Source organism: Rissa tridactyla, chromosome 10, assembly GCF_028500815.1.
Source record: "Rissa tridactyla isolate bRisTri1 chromosome 10, bRisTri1.patW.cur.20221130, whole genome shotgun sequence".
In the NCBI taxonomy this organism is placed as follows: domain Eukaryota; kingdom Metazoa; phylum Chordata; class Aves; order Charadriiformes; family Laridae; genus Rissa; species Rissa tridactyla.
In genome coordinates, this window is record NC_071475.1 from 16,392,678 (window position 1) to 16,414,981 (window position 22,304).

General features: G+C 49.6%; 1 protein-coding gene across 17 annotated transcripts in view; it reads right to left on the reverse strand.

The window, feature by feature from the left end:
- TMCC1 (transmembrane and coiled-coil domain family 1) overlaps window positions 1–22,304 on the reverse strand; it is a 98,614-nt gene that overhangs the window by 5,249 nt on the left and 71,061 nt on the right. For 14 of the 17 annotated variants that reach the window (XM_054216838.1, XM_054216848.1, XM_054216844.1 and 11 more), the window contains 2 exons: window positions 8,412–9,346; window positions 1,522–1,657 (listed from right to left, as the gene is read on the reverse strand). In XM_054216838.1, the coding sequence (XP_054072813.1) occupies window positions 1,522–1,657; window positions 8,412–9,346 (1,071 nt within the window). Of the gene's footprint in view, window positions 1–1,521; window positions 1,658–1,746; window positions 1,874–8,411; window positions 9,347–10,119; window positions 10,174–22,304 lie in introns of those variants that run through there. The other 3 variants (XM_054216850.1, XM_054216847.1, XM_054216846.1) reach the window with 3 other exon arrangements.

Here is a 22,304-nt window from a genome sequence, read left to right on the forward strand (position 1 = left end):
CAACACTGCCGACATGCCATGGTGGGCTAGGGAGAAGGAGGAGGGCTTTTAGGGCAATTAATGCAAGGAGACCTTTCTGCTCTTGGAGATACAAAGTTACAACGGTTCCATTAAACCTCCCTCGGAGTTGCCTTTCTCAGACATAAAGGCCAACTTCGGGCCCATCTCGCAGCCTGCAGCAAGCGGCCGCCTCTCTCAGGCTGGTCCCCCCAACAGGAACCAGACCCAGCTCTGTCACTGCTCTGCTGCAACAGCAGCCCATGCTCTTCACTAGTTCTTTATGCGAGAAAACACTTACCTTTTCCCCAGCAATGCTGAGGAACTGTCTGTCCCCATTTCCAGGTTTACACTAAAAGCGCTGAATCGTAAAATGAAGATTAAAAAAAGCTATTGAGAAACCCCCATTTCAATTTAAGTTTTCAACCTTACTTTTTCCTGCCCTGTCAAATTAGAGAGGAGAACAAGACCTGAGTATTGTTACATTCCCCCAAGGGAGAGTCTCCTGTTTACTCTGTCGGAGGCCACGGCACCACTGTCCGCAGACGCCGATTTATTTTAGCCTTAGCTTAAAGGTCATTGTCACCTGTTACATTTCTCTGTCATTGCATCATGCCTGGGGAGGTCAGTGACACGCAGGGCTCGTCTCCATCGTGGCTACGGGGGCAAACTGCTCAGCCCCCGCAGCAGCCGGGGGCCGCGGTGCAGCTGGGATCACAGCAGATCCACATCTCTGCTGGCGCCGGCCCCAGGAGATCACCCACCCAAGGCTCCTCGGGGGCAGCCACAGGGAGAATTCCAACCTACAGTTCTCTGCTCACACTATCAGTATCTTGTGTCAGTGATCAAAACCAAGATGCCTGCTAAAACTAGCACAAGTATGTAAAACGGACGATAGATCTCTTTCTGAATAGGCCTTTCTTTATAAGGTTTGGTGGCTGCTCAGAAGCATTTCCCAGGTCTTTTGCTCTGTGGAAGGCCCTTCGACTCCATAATCTCTGTTTCCATAGCTTTGGTCTTTTGCATACTGAAAGAAACTTTCAGAGAAAATACCTCCTTATTTGGGCAAAACCAACAGAAAGAATTGTTTCCTGACAGTGGATACACAAAGCCATTTTTCCTTAGACATATGTGATCATTGCTCTAAAATTAGTGACACAGAAACACACCCCAGGGTCAGTTCACTGGGAATGATACTGTAAAAAAAAGTGTTCAGGGCACGGCCCATTAGTTTTGAATACCCTACAAAACCCTGTACAAAAAGTGGATGCAGGCTTCCACTTTGCTACAACTTACTTAAAAACTGCTCTGGAGCAAGTGGCGGGGTCCCTCTGGAGAGGAACTTGCCTGATGGTGACCTGGAGAGACACCCGAGGGACAGAGATGGAATAAAGAACTCGTCAATATGCCGTTTAGCGATAAAGCTACAGGGATTAAAACCAAATAGTGAATCACAGAAGTGAATGAGTTGTGGAAATAGCAGGTGGAAGTCGGGACTGGAGCGTCCTTGGTTCTGTCACCCACCTGGATGTCCCGCGCTCGCTCGTAGGACTGATAGGCGATTTTCTCCTCCATGCTGGCCAGCTCCTGCTTTAAGTTGAGGATCTCGTTCTGGTGGAGCTCAGTCAGGTCATTCAGCTGCTCTTCCAGTCTTTCGCATCTAGAAATGATATACATGGTACAGTAGCTTTAACGAGAGGAGGACGGCAAAGTTACACCAGTAACAATCGATCAATGAACATCACAGACTTTTTACCCAAAACCAGCGTGGCTGCCTCAGCCGTCACACAAGCTCGCGTTACAATGTAAGGCCCTCTCACTGCCAACTGGGGAAACCCTTTCGCCCAGGACAGGTAACGTTAATCCTGTTTCTATCCTGGGGAAAAACACACAGAGCGGTTAAACGACAACTGTCAAGTGATGCAAGAAATCAAGGACAGAATTAGAATAGAGTAAGTTATTTCCCAAACTTCTACTTAAATCAAATAGTTCCCTTCTAATATGATAAGCTCTGAGGCATTCTCATCTACACTCGGAACAGTAACTGGCATAAAAATGATGACACAGAACTTAAACATGACCGATGCCTCAGAGAACATGCTCGTCCTGTCTGATCTTCACATGTGAGGTCACATGGATGTCTTTGACTTATTTTTTCTTTATCTCTCATGAATGATTCAGCATAACTAGCAAAGGTCATCACATTATTAATAAGGAAGGCACGTGAATCATTAACCTGCGGGCTTATTTTTCAGTTTGCTGATGGTGAATGGTCTGGGAGCAGTCCTTGGAAAGAGGGCTGTCCAAAAAACTGAGCCACAACCATTCCGAGAGATGGGGTTTTGCTTCCCATTGAGGGAGTTTTCAGTTTACTTCAACGTTCCAGATGTTATTTTGCTCCATATTGTTATATTTTAACACTTTCAAAATACATTAGGGGTACTTTGCATTTGTACGTAGGCACTTCATTTTTGGAATTTCAAGTCCAAATTTACAAGCAACTCATGCTTCAAGACCCTTTTAAAATCAGGGAAGTATTTGCATTCCTTCCAAAAGGGAAACACACGGAGGGGGCTTGGCCATAGCTCAAGGGTCGGGAGAGGTGAGCTGTGTGCCATTGCACCATCCTCTTCCTCCCGCTTCCCGCTGGCTTCGCATTCATGGGTCATTACAAGCGACAGCTGATGGCGACTAAGGTTTGGGTGCAGCTACTGTGGCCTTGGGGTTTTCCCACTCTAACTTCCACTGACTGTCTTCTCATTGTAACAGCACAGAAAAAGCTTAGCGTATAGCTCTTATCATCTGACCCTTGGTACTAATAACTGAGAAATTTCTAAGGAATCAAACACAGAGATAATTCCTTGTTTTAATTTCAGTTCCCCTCTGACTCCATCTGAATTTAATTTATACACACACATGCATAAAATGAATAAACAAAGAATTTAATCACAAGTTCTGAAACTAAGATAAAAATCTCGCTTCCATTTTTTTTTTTTTTTCAAGATTTTTGGTTCTTCACAAGCTAAATATTCAGAACCTGTAGGCACGAGCTAGCCTTTAAAAACAGTCTTGGGGTCTTGTTTTTAATTGAAAAGTCTAAAGAGAATTTTCATTTACATTCCCAATGGAGTATTGCTTTAAACTAAGAAGGAGCCAGACTCAGCACGACAACGTCCAACACTGAAACACACGTGGTCAACCCTCAGCGAGACTGGGACAACCCCGCGGACGGGGCTCAGCCCGGAGAGGTGCCACAAGAGCTGCGCAACCAGGCAGGACGCGGAGAGAACTGGTTTCCCAGGAACAACAAGCTGCAGACAAGGGAATAGCCATGTGAAGACGGGCTAATGAAGAAGGAGCCCAGATAATTAATATTGCCATTTGTTCCCACCCAACTTAAAAACAAACCAACTTGCCGACAACCAAGAAATCACAACTGAACCCGCTCTAAGTCCCAAAGGCAGCATAAATTACTTGAAATATATTCAGTTTGTTAATATATTACAAAATTCTCCAGTGGGTTTGTTACACAAAAAGGGACTTAAGCATTTCTGAAAATATCATGATTATGCCTTTTAACCTCCTCCCACATAAACGCCCTTCATAAAACAGCTGTTGCCAAGCAGCTTAAATCCTGTTCTCCAACAAGAAACAATTGTATTTTAATAACTTCAAACCTACCTCAATCTACAGGAAACATAAGGAAACCCTGCAAATCCGTATAGTTAAGAGTTTAGGCATAACATGATTAGCAGAAGGGCTGGCTCCCATCCTCCCTGCCCTGAACGCTGGGCCGACAGCTCGTTCCCAACCACCCTCCACTTCCCTGCTCGACCCCGCAGCTTTTGCAGTTTGCACCCAAGAATCATCTGCATGCTCAGAAACTGGTGCATCAGGCAACTGCTTGAATTGGGTTATTAAAAAAAAAAATACAATAAAAAACCAACCTACCCAGACTTATTTTTGAAATTACACTTCCTCCATTCATCGTCTTCTCACCCCTTGCCCCATTATCTACAATTTAGAATTTTTTTTTTTCCCTGCTGTTTTCTACTGGTGTTCAAATTTGAAAAGCTAAGAGGGGTTCATGTGACGTAGAGGGCCCAAAACCAGGGTTTTCCTGTTGAAGGATGGCTCATAGTTAACCCAGAGGTACTACAAAAATAAAAGGGATAGGGCACCTGTCAAGAAGGTTAAGATTAGACTCGCACTTCCCTCTCTAACATGCAAGCACCAGTGTCTACGCAACAGATTCTCAACTCGTCTGTGAATACAGCAGTGCCTTGAATGATCAAATCCCACTTTATTCCAGGTACAAAAAATGCCTCATTAGAGCCCAAGAATTATTTTTTCACTAGCTAAAGTGTGACATTTCCTCTTAAAATTACTAGCCTCTAGATTAACAAGCTGCAGCACAGGAAGTTTTCTGTGTAACAGACTAGTGCCAACTGTCACGAGCATCTCCTCATCGGGGCTGGGACACTGCTGGGGAGCTCGGCTGAAGCAGGGGATATGGGTACACGTCACTGAAAGAAGCCAGACCGGATTTCCACACCTTTTCTGGGCCTCGCGGTTTGGGAATCAGGGAACTGACCTGAAAAAGGCTAAGAAACACCATCTCATTTTTTTTAAAGAGCATTAAGGCATTTCAAAGTAACAGCTGCAAAATACACGGCTAATACAGCCTGTGTAAGGGAGAGTCATGATGATAAAGACATTTTATCTGCACTCAGTAAGTGCCCTGCCAAGTAAAGAAACTCTGACCGAACTGATGCTAAAAGACCTTCTCAATACAGGTTGAATGGAGTCTGATACCTCTCTTCAAGCATCTCTCAAGATGGACCTTTTTTTTTTTTTGTTTATAACTACGTCATACCAAATCTCGTCTGATCTTTATTTTTATGCTGCTGAACACACCGCTTTCAATAGTGGAGCGACAGCTAAAAGCAATTACCTATCTGCAATATACTGCACATCTCGTGTCTAGGCGGCACAGGAGGGCCGGGGCTGGCTCCCGCACCATGCCGAGCCTCCAGCTCCGGAGCAGCCCTGCGGAAGGCAGGAGAGCTTTGCAGCACGTTCCCACGCTCCCACAGCCGGGCCAGGGCCCCCTCGACCCCCCACGCTCCAGAGCGGCCTCTGCAGCCCTTCGCACCTCACAGCTTCACCGCGTTTGGTCTGGTTTATAATCAATCATAAGAACAGAGTGGAGTCCAAGACTCCAGCAAAAATCAGGTAAATGAAAGCACCAGCGTCCAGCGTTCCAGCCGACGGATTTCTCCTGACAGGAACGTGGGAGACCTCAATGCCCTTTCCAAGGATGCCGGGCTTGGGAAGAAACCCAAACCCTCGGACTGGCCACACGCCAAGTATGTGAGCTCATGATTTCACCGTGTACAAACAGGTTCCTAAAGGGACACGCAAGATGAAAATACTCAGCAGGAACTTTATTTCAGTCTCGATAGCACAGAAAGTCCCCACTCCTATCAGTAAACAACCGCCACCTTCCAGCCGATGAGATAAGCAGAGGCTATTTGGGCGCCCGCTCCCGGTGCAGAGGAAAACACAATGAGGCCAAGGCGCCGCCAGAATCTTCCTTCCTGGATGAGTCAGCCCCGGCGGCACGGCATGGAGCTCGGACCGGCACGTGCTGCCAGCCGCTACCACAGCACCGTCACTGTCCGCACAACCACTGCCCACCCCACAGCGCTGGGCACCGCAGCACCGCCACTGCCCGCAGCGCCGGCAGCAGAACCGGCGCGACCGCACCAGCCAGCCCCCGCCCCGCAGCCCACACCGGCACCTACGTGGATGGATAGGCAAGGTCTGGACACAGGGAGAGGGAGGGAGGAGATGGAGGAGGTGATGGAAAACCTGTGAGGGAAGACACGGCTGGTAAAACAGAAACTGCACCAACATGGAAGAAAAAAAGATCAGAAGCTGCAAAAAAGGAGAACATCTAAGAAAGAGGGAAGGGGCAAAGATCAGGTGAGAACATGTCACGGCACCTGCTTTGTTCCAGCTTCCAGGTACAACAGACACACTCAATGTTGCCCTATGAGCAAAGACTTCTCCAAAATACTTCATATTTTAAGCTCTAAGTGAACTCAGTGCTTGTTTTCAAAAGCTTCCCAGAAATAGAGCAAAGTTATGCGGTATTTATAGCTTTTAAAGCAAGTTATGATTAATTGGAATCCCCAGCCTCCCAGCTCCAAACCACAGCCTCCATTCCCATCGTTTTCCTGAAGAGCACAGAGGAAGAAGAGGGGTTCCCAGCCACGGGAAGAGGTGCTGGCCCTCTCTACCCGCGCGCACATCACATAACCCTCCTGTTCTCAGGGTGATGTTGGCTTTTATCTTCACGATGTTTTAAAATACAAAAAATATCCAACAAGAATCTAGATTTGTACAATAAGGCACTAATCTGTGATTAGCCCACGAGCTCTTTGCAGACAGTGCAGTTACCGGCTCACCCCAGAAAGCCTACAGAGACAAGGGCACTGCATGTGGTGTAACTGCTCCTTTGTAAAGGTCACACCTTTAATTAATTTGCATCAACATTCCAAATAGCAGGTCTAAATTACTATCTTTTCAAGCACTTATCGGTCAAATAGAGATTCTCCCGGGAGCTTTTCACTGCAGGCTGCCTTGGCTAGCGGTTAGGCTCTGGGCGCTCGGGGAACGTTGACAGCACCTGACAGATAGGACTTCGCACTGCACCAGCATGAGGAGCTAACGTGAACCTTGATAAATGGTTTCAGGGAATAACTAGACACTTCAGCTGACAACATCCATCAGTCCCCACGGTCATCTATTGTACTTTCAGGCCGCTCCTTCAGCTGTGCTGTGCTTGCATACAGCGTTCCACCGTGAATGGCCGCCGCTGTGCCTGTGAAACAACAACCCACACAGCAGCAGACAACAGGACCCCTCTCTGCTGGGGAGCGGAAGACCAGACTCCGCATCGCTTCGTTATGTGAATTCATGACAATGAGGCACCAGGAACCAAAGTTGCTGTGCTGGGCGCCGGTTTCAGTCAAATCGCTGATTGTTGCAAAGCAGGACTAGAGAGTGGCGCTGGCCTGGCTTTGTCTGCCCAAGCTTTGCAAAGCACACAGAAAGCTTGCTGTCTCTACCAGTTCCTAGCAGGCTAAGCCTTTCCAAATGTTTTTCCAATGACCTGGCACCAGCATGTCTGAAGAGCTGTAGGGCACCTGCATGCCGCTCTGTGCAAACCACCGCGGCAAGCGGTGCCTCAGACAGCCGGTCCCTACGCCGGCAGCTCTGCCGAGCTCAGGGTTGTGCTTCACATGGCTGACGTGACCAAGGCCACAAGCAGCCTCATTACAAGAGCCTGCCATCCTCCATCAGAACAAGGAGTTCGGCTCCTTACGTTTGTTATTTAGAGTTAAAAAAGCACAGTTTAAGAGTTTTATTTAGACTGCCGTGCCCTGAGCGGCTAAAGGGCAGCTGGTAACTCTTCCCTCTGGAGCCGGGGAACAAGCCCTTGCTCCCAGCGTGTGACGGGGAGGACGGGGACACCAGACACTGCTGGACAGGTCGGGGCAGGCTGCTGAGAGCTCTCTCCCAGGGAAGGTTCCCTCAGCGCCTCTCATGGGTTGCTTTCCCGGGGGAGGTGGGGGCAGCCCCAGGGCGGTGGGAGGAGGTGGCTGTCATACTATGCTGTCACCTCTCCCCTGCGGCCTCAGCAGGAGCTGGCAGTACTGCAGCTACTCCTCCGCCCTTCCACTCCTTCCAGGAAGGCTGATGGAAACATGGGCTACCCACTTCCAGAGCCACAGGACTTACGTGACAAGGGCACTGCCAATATCTGGCATTTAATTTAACTTCATTTCATTGAACCCTGCCACTGTGGGGCTGAGCGGAAAAGGGAAAGGGATATCCTAGTTTTGGCAGAGGGGCAAGATCATGTCTTTTTGGAGAGCCCTGAGAAAGCTGCATATTTCTTTCTCTGGCAGACATGGGTCTGAGTGCCGGAGAAGGCAGCGTCAGGATACTGTCCACATCTAGTGCCCTGTCTCTTGCCTTGACCCAAACCTTTGCAGGATTTTGGAGGGCAAAGCACTGTCTGGATAACAGTAACTGCATCAGTGTACTCCTGGTCTTTTGGGGACACCTTTCTAAACCTGTTTGTCTTGACTTTTTATCTTGGAAACACTATGAAATAAGCCATTTTCCTTGCTATTTCTTTCTTGTACAGAAAGGGAGATGAGCAGCAAGATAACAATAGATACCAAAAAGACAAAAGCTGGGAGGGCGAAATCATGAGAAGACAGCAAAACCTCCCATCTGAATCAGGCTGCTGGGAACAGCTGCTGAGTCGTACTATCCCGGACTCTGGCGCTCTGCAACCCACAGTATTGAATTCTGAAACAAAGTACAAAAGTACGTACCTGTACCGCTCCTCCTGCAGAGTCTGCATTATTAATGAGTAATCCCTCTGATAGCGAACCTTAAGGTCCTCAAATGATTCTTCCAGTCTTGCCTGTGTCTCTCGAATTTCTTGAATCTCATGCAGTATTGCATCAAACCCTGAGCTCTGCATATCCAGAGTGTTTGTTTTGGAGCTAGAAGCTCCCACAGGGCCCCCTGTTGTGCTGTTGGCTCCCACTGAGCCCGACGTGGCACTGGAGCAATCCTCTTCACTGCCATATTTTGGGCTCGACTGAAAGTTCTGAATAACACCTAGAGCCTTGCCTCCTGTCCCATCTTCCTGGCCTTCTTCTAAGGAGTCTTTCAGATTGGCAATGTTGTCTGCGCTCCCAAACTTGTTCCTTATGAGGGAAGCAATCTCCCGGGGTTTGGAAACCACAGCTCCTGCTGCTGAATGGGTGGCTTGGGAGAAACTGGAAAGCCCACCTTTTACGCTGTCCACTACTCCCTCACTGAAGCCAGTGACTTTTGCTCCAACATCTTTCAAACCCTGATGCATATCCCTGAAGACATCCTTTGGCTGCCGAGGGATCCCATTCTGCTCAATCTCTCGCAGTTTTCGATGGTAATGTTCTAGTTTCTTCTGCAGCTGCAAGATGGTCTGGGCTGACTTTTGATTTTTCTTCTCAAACACTTGCTTAATGCGGGCGCTCTGTTGCTTGTCTGCATTGTTGGCCAGTTTCAGGTACTCTGCCACGTTGTCATCACGGGCCGTTTGTTCGATTTTGATCTGCTCGGTCAACTTCAGTATCTTCTGTTGCAGGTGTGTGATAGCCACTTTTGTCCGCTGGGGATCTGGGGTCCCATCAACAGAGTCCGCGTTGATGCTGCCATCGGTGCTCGAGGCCACTGCACTGGAGGTCTGCGCGAGGCTGCTGACTTCCAATCGCTCGATCTGGGCAGGGAGAGAGAGAAACGTAAGTGCTGATCACCAGCTTCACTAATACAAAAACTTTCCTTCCTTGCGCCAACCAACTCGACAAGTGGATGTAATTCTGCAAACTGCACCTTTTTTCAGCTGGCCAGGGTACGGTACCAATCAACAGAGCTCCATGTGCTTTACAGACATCTAGTAAAAGCTGAGAAAAAAGCAAAACCCCACGTACTTAAGCCAACTTAATGGCCTCAAACAACCAAAGCCTCAAGCACAAAGCAAGACAGGGCACCCCAGTTCAGTAGGCTGAGTTCTTGGGAGTTTTGGTGTAAGACCAGTAGCTCCATCAGCTGGGGAGTGAGCCAGAGAAGGTGACTGGGAAAGAGGAAAAGCCACACGGATCAAGTACCCTGGAATCGAGTTACTCCCAGTGCTCCGTCTGCTCGTAGGAAAGCGAGCGATAACGAAACTCATCGGAACACAGGGGATGTGCTAAGGTCGGTGCTCCAGAGGAGGCCGGGAGCCGCCGGGAGCCCTGTGCCCGCCCGGCGGCTGCGGGAGCCCTGCCCGGGCCGGGGGAGGCACCGGCTTCCGAAGCACAAACCCCTTTTTTAGCCCAAGAACAGTAAAACGCCATTTCAGCGGGGACGAACCGCGGAACGCTCACTCCGGCGCGGACCTCGCCGCGGCTGGCGGCAGGACGGGCCCGGTGACACCGCCACACGTCGTCCCCCCCCGCCCCCAGCCTGGCCCGGCGACCGCCCGTGCAGGGGACACCCCCGGCCCCGCGCTACCTTGGCCCGGCGGAGCAGCAGCGCCCGCTCCCAGTGCATGGCTCCGGCCGCGCCGCCCGCATGGCCCCGCCGCCGCCGCCGCGCCCTACCTGCGCCCGCCGCGCCCCCCGGGGGCGGGCTGCGCCCGGACACGCCCCACCGTGGGAGGGACGGGCGGCCGCGCGCCCCGGAGCGGCGGCGGGGCAGAGCCGGGGGCGGCGAGAGGCGGGCAGCGCCCGGCCGCTCCGCTCCGCTCCGCCCGCCACCGCCCCGCGCGGTGATGTCCGGCAGCGTTCTGAAAGGTGAAGTCTAAGAACGACGCTGGCGACCATGGACAAAAAACAACCCAAACCCCCTGTTGTTGTTGTTTGTTGTTGTTTTCAAGCCACGCAAACCCAGCCCGGCGCCCGCAGAAGCGCTGGGTGAAGGGGCTCCCGTTCCCCCGCAGCACCCAGCGGCGGGATGCGGGCGCCGGGCAACGCCCCAGGGGATTCTACTTCAACAGCTACCGGCTCACGCATCGCTCACCCCAACGCAGAACACCCCTTCCACGCTTCTCTCGTGAATACACACTTTACAAACCAAAAAACGCTATCAGAGTTAATCCCTCCCTCTCTCTGGTTTCAATATTCTGTATTTATGATTTATCGCCACACAACTCAGGCCCCGCGGGAGAGGCAGCACCGGCCGGCGCCAAGCAGGGTCAGCAAGGCTCCTGCCCGCAGCCTTACAGCGAGGTTCTCTGCGCTGTCACACCAACAGGATAAACAATGAGACACATGGAAAACTCAACCCATTCATTTTCCAGAGGAGTTCAGTTGCTGGAAACCACAGACTATCAATTTTCAGTCTGTAGTGACTGCAGAAATATCAACTACTTTCTTAAGCGGGTTTAGTTGTAGAAACCCTGATCTCTGGATAGATTAATGGAAAATTAGTGCCGAGAATTCGTATTAATCAGTGGGACCAACAATATGCATGAAATTGGTACCGTACAGAGAATATCCCATTCTTCAGCTCTAGAGACGTAGTAGTAGTAGTAATGGTAGTACACTGGAGTAAGTACACTGTTGGAAAGATACCTCTTCTTGGAATTTGTAATTTCATTAAGATTTTCCCAGGATTGCCACTGATCTGATTTCTTTGTACAGTCTGGAAGGTCCTGCGTGCGCAGGGCACGGCTCCAGGACGTTCCTGCCCAGCTCCTCCCTGCCAACAGCTCGCAGCTCGGTTCACCACTTCCCCAGCCTGCCCTAATCCCTCCAGCACCACAGCGCAGGCTTTTCTATTCAGCACACTGATACAATCTTATTACTTCTCTTAATTGCCTTACAAAACAAGCTGGCTTCTCAAAAAGTACCCCATCAGTCCATTTGTAACGATCTGTACCTACTCAAGAGGAAGGAAATTCTAATATTAAGGGCAGATGAAAAAAAGAGAGATGAAAGTAATTTGAAATAACTGATTATTTTTTTTTTCATAAATAAATATTGTTGTACCTGGACAGTGAAAAGTTGAGCGCAAGCAGGGCTGACCCAGTACCAAACTGCTGGGCTGCCTGCTCTGCCACGGCACCCGTCGGCTCCGAGCTGAAATCTGCACATTTCAGCACTTTGCAATAAAGAGTTTCTATTGGCTTAACTTACTCCCAGTTGTGTCTCGTGTGTGTGTGTGTGTAATTCATATAAATTATACTAATAGCACACTCTTCCTCTCAGACATAAGTTTTGTGAGAGAAAAAATTTGTAGAAACTTTCTCTTCCTCTCTTTTAATCAACTTCAGCACGTGTCCTTGGGTTATCTTCCTATACCTGTGACAGAAAATCAACCAGAACAGCTAGAGTAGGATCAATCATGTTGGGATTATTACTTTAGAATCACCAGCTGTGTGGATATTATCCTGGAATAACAAGAAGGGGTTTTTCCAATTAAAAAGGCAAATGGCTGTACGAAGTGCTATTCTGGAACAGAACTGAGATAATTTAAGCACTTTGTCCATATCAACGAGGCTTTAGAAAGGGCAGACTCAGCACAAACCGGGTCCCTCAGAACACTGGGAAATGCTGGTGCCATATTATTGATTTAAGATGACTGGCAATCTGTCCTGAAACAATGCTGGTAATTGAAATACTGTAATGGTCAATGTTGGTATAAAAATAGGGATTACAATTCAGTTAGTCCGTCTCCTTGCAATACAATTTTCCAGTCTACTGACCCAGTCCAGATGGGGTGGACCTGCATGGCCGCCCACCAGCCGCTGCGCTGAGAAGTGCCCTGGCCTGTGCCATGAGTCCAATGAAATCAGGTGAGGACCTTCTGCTTTCTCCCCCTCAAGATCTTACCAAATCCCTAGCACTTCTAACGCTGTCAAGCTTTTCTTGCTTTAAAAGTTTTCCTATGTACCTGTTCTGCAACACACAGCCCAAAGAGAAGCTATGATTTTGCCTGGTGTTGCTGAAGACTAAGCACGACGGTTCCTCCGGAGGTGTTTCACCCTTCTTTAAAAAAATGACTGCAGTGGACGCACATACCAGAGACCATCCACCAAGACCACCAGTTGTTTTTTCAAGCAATGAGGGCAGCTGGCTTAGGCAAGCGGCAGAATTCGGAGCCAGTCTGCTGCATGGAGATCGCTCAGCTGCTTCCACCGCCCTTACCTGGAGCTTTAAAAACGTGCCTGAGGAGCATCATGTTACTTGGAATAAAACACACCGGGCAAGGTGAGAGAGGGGAGCTGAGGATGAGAGCTGCGGCGAGCAGCCCCGGCAGCAGGTAGCCGTGGCCCAGCCGTGGGTCAGTCACCTCCTGCTCCTCCCCACGGGCAACCGGGGGCAGCCAGAACTCAGCCCCAAAAATTCAGAGGTTGTTTTGTTCCTTTTCCCCACTGTGCTGAAGGCAGCACAGTGATAAGAGCAGAAAAATCCAGGAGACTCACAGAAAATCATAGGTTTCAGACTTCCTGTTTGGAAACGCGCCTCATTAGCAGCGTCATTAGCCACGGCCGGTGCGGGGACAGCATGGCCGCTCGGCGGCCACTCGCCTGGCACGGACAGATGGTCCCCTGCCTCCGGCACGCACCAGGGTGGAGACCTGCAGCCTCCGAGGACAGACACAAGACAGCTCATTAATAAATAAGATCTCTAATTAACACCTATAGGGAATAAAAAAATCAAGGGGAGAGTAAAAGCACATCCTTTGTGCCCGGCCAGGTCTGCAGTGACGGCGCCCACAGGCCCGTGTCGGACCCCACCAGGCTGGGACCCGCTGACCGGCACCTCGCCAGGCCATGGTGACACGGGGGAGCATGGAGAGCCCTCTCTGATCCCAGCCACGAAGTGAGGGCCTGGGTGCTGGTTCTTTGTATGCCCAGAACACCCCTATTAACAGAATGCTCGATATAGGTAATTACTTTTCACTTCCCTCAAGTCTCCTTACCCTTTCAGCTGGACGCAGAATTCTGTGCTGTCTTTTTAAGAGGTATGAAACTGAGAACCCGACCCTATGGCTGTAAAAAAAACAGAAGTCTCGATACAGGGACAGGGCTGTTAATCTCAGTGGCTTGTAATTACACTGTAATTTCTCATTTGACCCTGCATTTTTTCCTCATTTCTTTCTACTTCGGTATTTGTACAGTGCAAAAAATGTACTGAGGCCATTAGGCCTCATTATCATTACAAATCTGCACTGAACCACCTAAATGCACGTCAGTACGCATGTTTGTAGGAAGCCATGCACAGAATCCCCGTGCGGTACAACGGAGAGATATTTAAATACCATGAGTTACTGTGAGGTACCTTCAATGTATTCAATTAAATGCAATCGACAGCGAGAAGTCACCTCCCTGCGTGACACCTGCAGCACGTGATTCTATAAACAGCTGAGTCAGGGTGGTATCAACCCAACCGTCCCGCGAGCAGCCAGCGTGTAGTGTCCCTGCTGGAACCGATACAGATACAGCATATTGCAAAACAAAGTAAACAAAAAAGGTAATACAAATTACTCTGGTGACCCACCTGGGTGATGCAATAAGCTATTTATGACCTACAGTTGAGAGCGCTTTTTCTAATGCTTTGCTTTTTAAAGGATGTCACAGAATCACAGACTGGCTGAGGCTGGCAGGGACCTCTGGAGGTCATCTGGTCCAACCCCCTGCTCAGGCAGGGCCACCAAGGGCCACCCCTCCAGGACCATGTCCAGGCAGCTTTTGAGTATCTCCAGGAATGGCAATTCCACACCCACATATTACATTTGTGGATATCTCTGTAATAAAAATTTGGACCTGTAACCCTTTTCATCTGACTGCTGCAACGCTGCCACACATTGGCTACTACCAACTCTTTGGCTCACTACTTATTTCAAATTGCATGTTTGTATCATCGCAAATCCTGCGTAACAGCATATGTAAAGGAGAAGATTTCTGTTCATTCACCTCAATTAAGTACAGAGAGAAGATCCAACTACTGCTGCACTGAACCATCTCTGGAAACACAACTCTCTGCTCCCCTGTGGATTCACTTTGGAACCCCCCTCAGCAGTGCCCAGCGCTTGTAGATGCTCCTGGCTACGAAACACAGGCCTTGGCTTTACTGACAAGAAGATACAGAAGAAAAACAAAGAACAGGTCCAGTGTGATTCCTCACGACACACTGTGCAGGCATCCTGCAAAAACGTTATTGCCCAATTGTATCTTCAGAAACTACAGCAGCTTTGCATTTTAACAGGCTTCCAGCCACTCACCCTCGGAAGCTGCTGGCCATCGCTGCCAGCAACTGTTTGAGCTGTCCCTGTTCGCTTCTAAATCCAACCCAGAACCAGACCTGGCTCAGGGAAGCACACAAACAGATGGACACCTCAAGGAAGTCTTGCTGTGTGTTTTTCATAGTAGAGCTAGCTCATGCGTTAGGTTATAATTTGGGTTTCTAAAAGAAACCATCTTTGCCTGTGGGCAATTAACCCTCAAACCGTCAGGAAGATCAGCCTGGTTATGGCAAACACCCCACTGTGAGAAAACAAAAATGAAAAATGACCCTGAAAAAAATACAAGAAAAAATTCCAGTACAGTCCCTTTGCCTGCCTAAGATCACAGCTGGGGCAAGGAACCGCCACTGGTAACACCAGGAGGAAATGGCTTCACGCCTTACTCACAGCAGTTAAACAGCGGTGATTGACGATGCCTGCAGCACGTGTGCGCTCACGGCACCTCTGCCAAGCCAGAACCGGGCGTGCAGGGAGGGTGGAAGATGCTGCTGCCACGTGATGACGTCCTTGCTGTATCAGAAAGGACCGCATGTGGATCCGTCCCCACCATCGTCACCTGCTGCCGAGGGAGCTCTGGGACAGCCCCTGTTCGCATGGTGTGATGGCCGATCACGGTGCCTCCAGCCCGGCAGAGCTCCCAGATCGAACACCCTGCCCGGGCACTGCGGGGAGGGAAACGCTGCCCTTGACCGACCGAGTCCGGGGCAACCACCCGTCAGAGTCACACCTTGCCCACCCGTGGGCATCACTGAGCGCTGGCAGCGGTGGGGGGAAGGCACGGGCCACCAGGCCGGTCCCTCGGGCAGCACCGGGCACCAGCTGCTGCAGGGGACTGACGCAGCACCGTGCGATGTCTCCCTGAGGGTGTCAGCTCTGGCTCCTTTTTTAAAAACCCAACTGCCACCACAGACCTTACCTTCTTGACCTCCAACCTCTGAAGTCTTGAGAAAAGGTATTTTTGAATGCACAAGAGTAAGGCTCAGTGGTTTGATTCAGTAACGGTTTTCCAAAGCTACAGAGAAGTCAAGAAGAAAATCATCAGTGCTGGTCGGATAAACAGGGCACTAACACCAACATTACGGGCAAGGCAAGTCCAAGGGAATGAGTAAAACAATCTGAATGGAAAAACAGGGAAGAACTGAACTACACCCAAGAGCTTGCAGTAACTTGATTTTTGAGGTGAAAAAGGATGACACAGCAAAAGATACGGCCAAAATAACATTCACAGATGTTTATTTTAGCAGCTGCAGATTTTTAATCAAGGGGGGACTGCCAATCAGGTCAGAAGTCACAATAATGAGGATAGGAAATGAGGTAAAGCTGAACAAAAATTAAGTATAGGAACTGGGAGGAGAGGGTGGATTTGGAAACAAGTTTATACAAGCTTTTATCAGAAAGTGACCACATAAAACGAAAGGTCTTTTTTGGTTTTGTTTTTGTTTAAAAAAAACACCTCATTTTGATTCCCCCAGTATGTCTGAATCACGTCTCATTACCTAAGCACAAAATGATTGTTAACACTTCCCAGGGAGCAGCTTGGGAGTTTTTTTATGCTTCAAGCTGCTATCTAATAAATACAGATTATTATTAGATCTTACATATTCATTTGTAAGGAACACGGTTTAATTTTCAGATTGCAAGTTAAATTTGACTTGCAAAGCAATGGAGCAAACTGGGTCTGGAGTCTGGGAGGACAAACGTCTCTGCGTGATCTCTCCCCACAGAACAGCCACATGCGAGAGCAAGGACTTCTCCCCCTTTTTGGGAGATTTTTCTCTGTTGAAGTTTAACATGCGAGTCATTTCCAAGTATTTAGTCTGAAGGGCTCCTGCACATGAGCACAACTACGGCACTTTTACGCTTATTTAATTTCTTTTTATTTGTTTTCAGTTGTAGTATTTCCTGCAGGTACAACACAGAGTGTGACTGACTAGAACCAAAATTCATCCTGGAAGCAGTATTTCGGAGTTGCTCCAATCAACAGTTTATACGAAAAGATAAATATTTCAGAACAGCAGAATTCATGTTTCCTGTGAACATATTTCTTTGTCATTCCTGTATAGCATTTCTTGACTTATTGTTCCCGCATTTAAAGCCTTTCTAATATAACATGGACATAGTACATCAGCTAATATGACACTTCGCCAGAAAGCCATGCAATAGAGCTGGCTTCAGAGATTCCTTTCCTGTTCAAACGTAGCTTGTTGTTTAGCTCCACGTGCTCCCACATTAGCACCCATTAAACCACGAGAGAGTTCCAAGTGCAAACTGACCGGTGAAGGGGCAGGGGGAGCAGGGGGAGCAAGGGGTGTCACTAGAGCAGGAGACCCACAGGCTCTGGGGCTGCACACACACGGCACGAGCCTTTGGAAACCGGGGAGAGGAAAACACTAAGCCATGAGACACCAGAGAAAGGTGCGTTCAAGGGGTGACGAACACCCAGCAGAGTAAGGCAACAGGGCACTTGTCTAGAAATCCATAGCAAACACTGAATTAACTGAATGCTGAAATCACTATGTTGTTTTCAATATTCTTGTAAAAAGCGAGAAGTCTCGTCTAGAACTCCACGTAGAGACAAATCTTACTGCAGCAGCATCTCCACAACTCAACGTGAAAAGCTCAGGCAGGCCACCCTGTGAGCAGAACAGAGACCTCACTTAGAGCCCAGAACACGGCATCCTACTCTCACTACTTCTCCCGCTCGCCAGCGGTGATGGCCTGATGTTACACATGCCCAGAAGCAAAGTATGCAGACCTACCAACCTGGAATGTGGGATATAAATTCCACACACCACCACCACCCCACCCCAGCTTCTTTGCTGCCCTCTACCTCGGCGGTCTGTGCCACTTCAACTCCGCATCTCTGACAGCGCTGTTCCCAATAGCCACCTGTGTGTCACTTTCATTATGGAGACTAATGGATGCAGTGAGAAAAAACACACGCCCCAGCGCAGGACATCCAGATCTTCCCGAAGGAAAATAACGAGTCTATTAAATAAATGTGATTAGACATACATGCTTCAAACACAACAGTAACACTATGCAATTTCTCAGCCACATCTTCTGCAGATGATATCAAATCCTAGACAAACATTCATCTACGGCAAAGGCAAACAGCAAAAAAAAGGTCTGGATCCTGTATTTCTTTTTTCCCCAAACATTAGAGCCACACTGCACTGGAGAGCTAACTGCAACAACTCAAATTTGCGTCGGAGATCAGAGTGTCAAAGCCCCTACTGTCTCTCAATATTTAATAAATGGAGGGGGAATACAGCTTACTGCTAACTCAGACTTGTGAAAGGGCGATGCCCAGCTACAGAGCTAAGCAAAACCAAGGAAAAGTACTTATTCATTTCTGAAGGTCACCGACTCCACGGGAAGCAGTACGCTCTTACTCTTTTTTTACCTGGAGGAAAAATATGATTCTGCAGTTTGTTTACTACTTCCTGAAAATCCATTTTGCACAGCTAAAACAGCAAACCATGGGGTCACATTTAGAAAGCTACAAATCCAAACGCCTCCGACATGCGGCTGCATTTACTGCCCCCTTCTTTCACCGTTCGTTGTATCGCACAAGCCAAGCCCCAAACCAGCACCAACAGAAAACCCCCAAGAGCAGCAGCACCGCGTTTATTTTGTTGACCGACTGCAACACTCACTCAGACAGGAGCCCTCCTCATACTCCCCAGCTTCCGAAGCGAGGAAAAGCTACATCAAGACAAGCGCAGCAGTTCAGCAGCAGCGCCTGGCGAAGATGCGACGTCTCCCGGCCTGACGGGGCGAACGGGGCCGCGTCCCGCCGGAGACGTGACCCGCGGGCACCGGCGATGCCGGGCAGCCCCCTCACCTTGGCGGGCTCGCACAGGTCCCTCTCGCAGCACACGCAGGTACAGCAGCACCACATCAACATCCCCGCCCGCCCGCGGGCAGCCCCGGCCCCCGGCACGGGCGGGGCCGCTCCCGCCGGTCCCTCCTACCCCGCCCCGGGGGCCGCCGGGGGCCGCCCGCGCTGCTGCCGCCGCCGCCGCCACGGCCATGGCCGGCCCGCGGGACGGGGCTCCCGGCGCTGCCCGGCGGGAGCGGCCCGGCCGGCCGGTCTGCGGCTGCGTGTGACCCCGAGGAGGGGTCAGGGTACCGGCACCCGAGCGCGGCGACACGGGCGCTCCTCAGCACGGCGCGCCGGGCAGCGAGGGACGAGCGGAATAGAAAACGGAGATTCCAAGAGGCACAGCAGGACACAAATCCACCGACGAACTGGATGGTCTCTTTATAGCACCACCAAAACGCTGCTATTTAATAATCACTAAATACAGTTTTCAGAAGATTAATGTCACCTCCTCGAAGGCTGAAACTCTAATTGGAAAGTAATTGTCACAGGAGGACCCGAGTACAGAACAGAGCCCGCAACAGCACTTTAACCACGGCTGTCACGAGAACCTCACCACCTCCTCACCGCTGCCCTCAACCTGCTCAAAGAAAAGGTCTTTTACTGCCATAAAGACCTGAAGCAAAGTCTCATCACCCCGTGTGCGACCGCTCTGACCCACAGCCCCTGACGCCACCGAGCCCGACTCGCAGGCCCCGCGGTGAAAAGCCACCCTCACCCCACAGCTTCTCCCCTCGCTCTTCTCCCCGCTCCCACCGACAGCCCCTGTTTGCACAAACATTATTTATCGCTCACCTAGGACAGACGATCACAAAGCCAAGCCATACATAACCTAAGTTTGAGATCTGCAGAACCGTTAATTCAGAGCATGCAAAGTGCTCCCAAGGCTAAAATACCAGGAACCGCCAAAAACGACAGATTGGAAGCGAGCTTTTAGAAGCGTCCTGCTGCATTAGCCGTGCGGCACGTCTGCAGCTGGCATGGACACACGGACACAACTTTCCACGTCCTCTCTTTGTCTGTCCTTTTGAGCCAGGTGACTCTTAGGGCTCTGTCGGACATTACAGTCGTTGGGTTTGGTAGGTTTGAGATTTGTTTTAAAATCATTCTCTTAACTTGCAGTAATGTACATGTAACATGAAGAAATTCTGCACTAAAATGTTAATTCATAAAATATAAATTTCATCAATGTAACAGAGAAAAATTTTCCCTGACTCAGAACATGGGCAATGTGGAAGAAAAGTATCACGAAGAACAAAATTCAGTTTTCATTTGGAAAAAAAGAGAAAAAAGAGGAACTAAAACCTGAAAATGTGTTCTGTAGGAACCAGCGTTAGAGGAAAAACAGCTAAAAAACCCATTGTCTTAAATTATACTGGTGTGTCAGATGGCATTTCTGGAAAAGCATTATGATGAGAAAACAAGTATATTGTAAGGGGCATTTAGAACAGGAATTGAGAATGAAAACGTTACATAGAAGAACAATAAAGTCTGATTCATGCAGAAGACCAGCCATGCTGGCGTGGAGATATTAGAAGGGACATCCACAGAAGCACGCTGTGGTGTTAGAGAACAGGACAGGGAGGGCAAGGGGTGAAGGGAAAGGAAGCGGGAGCTGGCAACCCAACAGCGCGTGGTGCGATTCTGCAGCGGGGCCGCAGCTGCCACCCCTGCAGGGGGCTGTGCCGGTGGGTGCGGGGCTGTGCCGGCGGGTGCGGGGCTGGGCGCCAGGGGGGTCTCCCTGTGCGTTGGGCCGAGGCCCCGGGAGCACGGAGCATGGATGGAAACGAAAACAACCGAGCTTACCGCATTACCAGATACTCAACACTGCTACGTACTACCATGAAAATGACTGCACAAACCAGGAATTACAGGAAATCTAATTCAACTGACGTGTGTTGCCATTTCTCTGCGGGTATTCTCGGGGCTAAATGGTAAGAGGGTCTCTAAAAATTGATTACCTTATGGGAAGATTATGATTTTGAGATTCCCTGACCATGAGAGCACTGCTCTAACAAACGGCACACAGAATTCAATCAATCCAGCAAAGTGGTAAAGAAGCCTTTTAAAAAGAAATGCTGGTATCAGTAGCTGACCCCTGCCACATGAGGATCCCACCCCACATCTGCACAAACTTTGAAACCAGCCATTCGCCCAGGGTGTGCAGGAGAGTCTTAGGAGAGCGCGCGGCGCTGCATTGCCCAACGCCGCACGTCTGCCAGGTCACTTCTGACCGTATCAGCTGTGCTCTCCACCAGCCAGAGGCGAGAACCAGGCCAAAAGTATCCACCCTGTCGCAAGAGTCTGGTGAGAAATCTCGCTAAAAAAAACCTGTCCGGGCTAAATACAGAAACTGAAACAATTTCTATATTTAAGCAAGTTCAGGGCACAGACTAGATTTTGCATCGCAATCTAACACAATGACAAGAAATTAAAAAAAAGGGGTCACAGTTCACTTTTTCAAGGAACTGCTTTACATTCTTATGGCAGATTTTATTCTTGAGAAACTAACTAAACTGATAAGCTTCCAGATTTCAGAGACCTTTTACCTATTAATGATAGCAGATCCCATCTAACAGAGTTGAACAGGAAGGGCAGTGAAATTTCTTGCACAGAATGCTATTAGCCTTATTTAGGAAGCAGTTTGTGTTGGGTACAACCTACCTCAATCTACTGGAATTTTCTGCTACTATTCCGATAGATCATTTCACCGTATCATGCAACAAACAAACCCATGAAAACCCATGACAATATTTTCATTATCCTACTTAATATAATCATACAGCCTTCACGAGCTTTACAGGGCAATGAACTCAAAACCAACCTACCAGGCTGAGTATCACCTCCATTAAGAGGAATCACTTTCACTCCTCATTGAAGAGGAAGGCATCGAAGGCATGTTTTCTTCAGTAGGTTTTGTTACACTCCCAAAACGCAGCAGCCGTGCGCTGATGTTCCGTGCTGCAAACAGTAGACTTCCACACCCACAAAGAAACAGAAACATCGTAAAAAGAGCACCGACAGCATCTCTTCCGGGCAAACGGGATTCAAACCGCCCTGGCAAGCTGCAGCCCCGCCATGAGCGGGCGCCAGTCTCCCGTCACGCTGCGCCCTCGCCCCGTCCCCCCGACGCCCTGCGCCACAGGAGCCGTCGGTGGTGGGATCAAGCCTCGGTAAGGCGGGGGGACATAGACGTTTCCAGGTGTCCAAGCCGAGGACAGAAGAAGCCTCAGGAAGGGAGACAGCCCTGATTCCGGTGGGGAGGGACGGGTAGTTGGCACCCACGCCGTGCCCGGCCCTCACCCTGCGATGTCCCTTGGCTGCCACCAGCGAGTCCCCACTGCATCAGCAGCAAGGGACATGCAGCGACCGCTGGCGTGTCTGCACTCTGCAGCCTGTCCTCCTGGAGTTACTTGGTAAAACTGGAGAGAGGAGCGATGGTGGGGGGGGGAGGGCAAATGAGCTTTGATGCAGCTTAAAAACTTACGGAGATTAGATGCTCATATGACCCCTACAACAAGATGAGAGCTCTTTCCAACACCGCTTAAAACCAAGAAGTTTA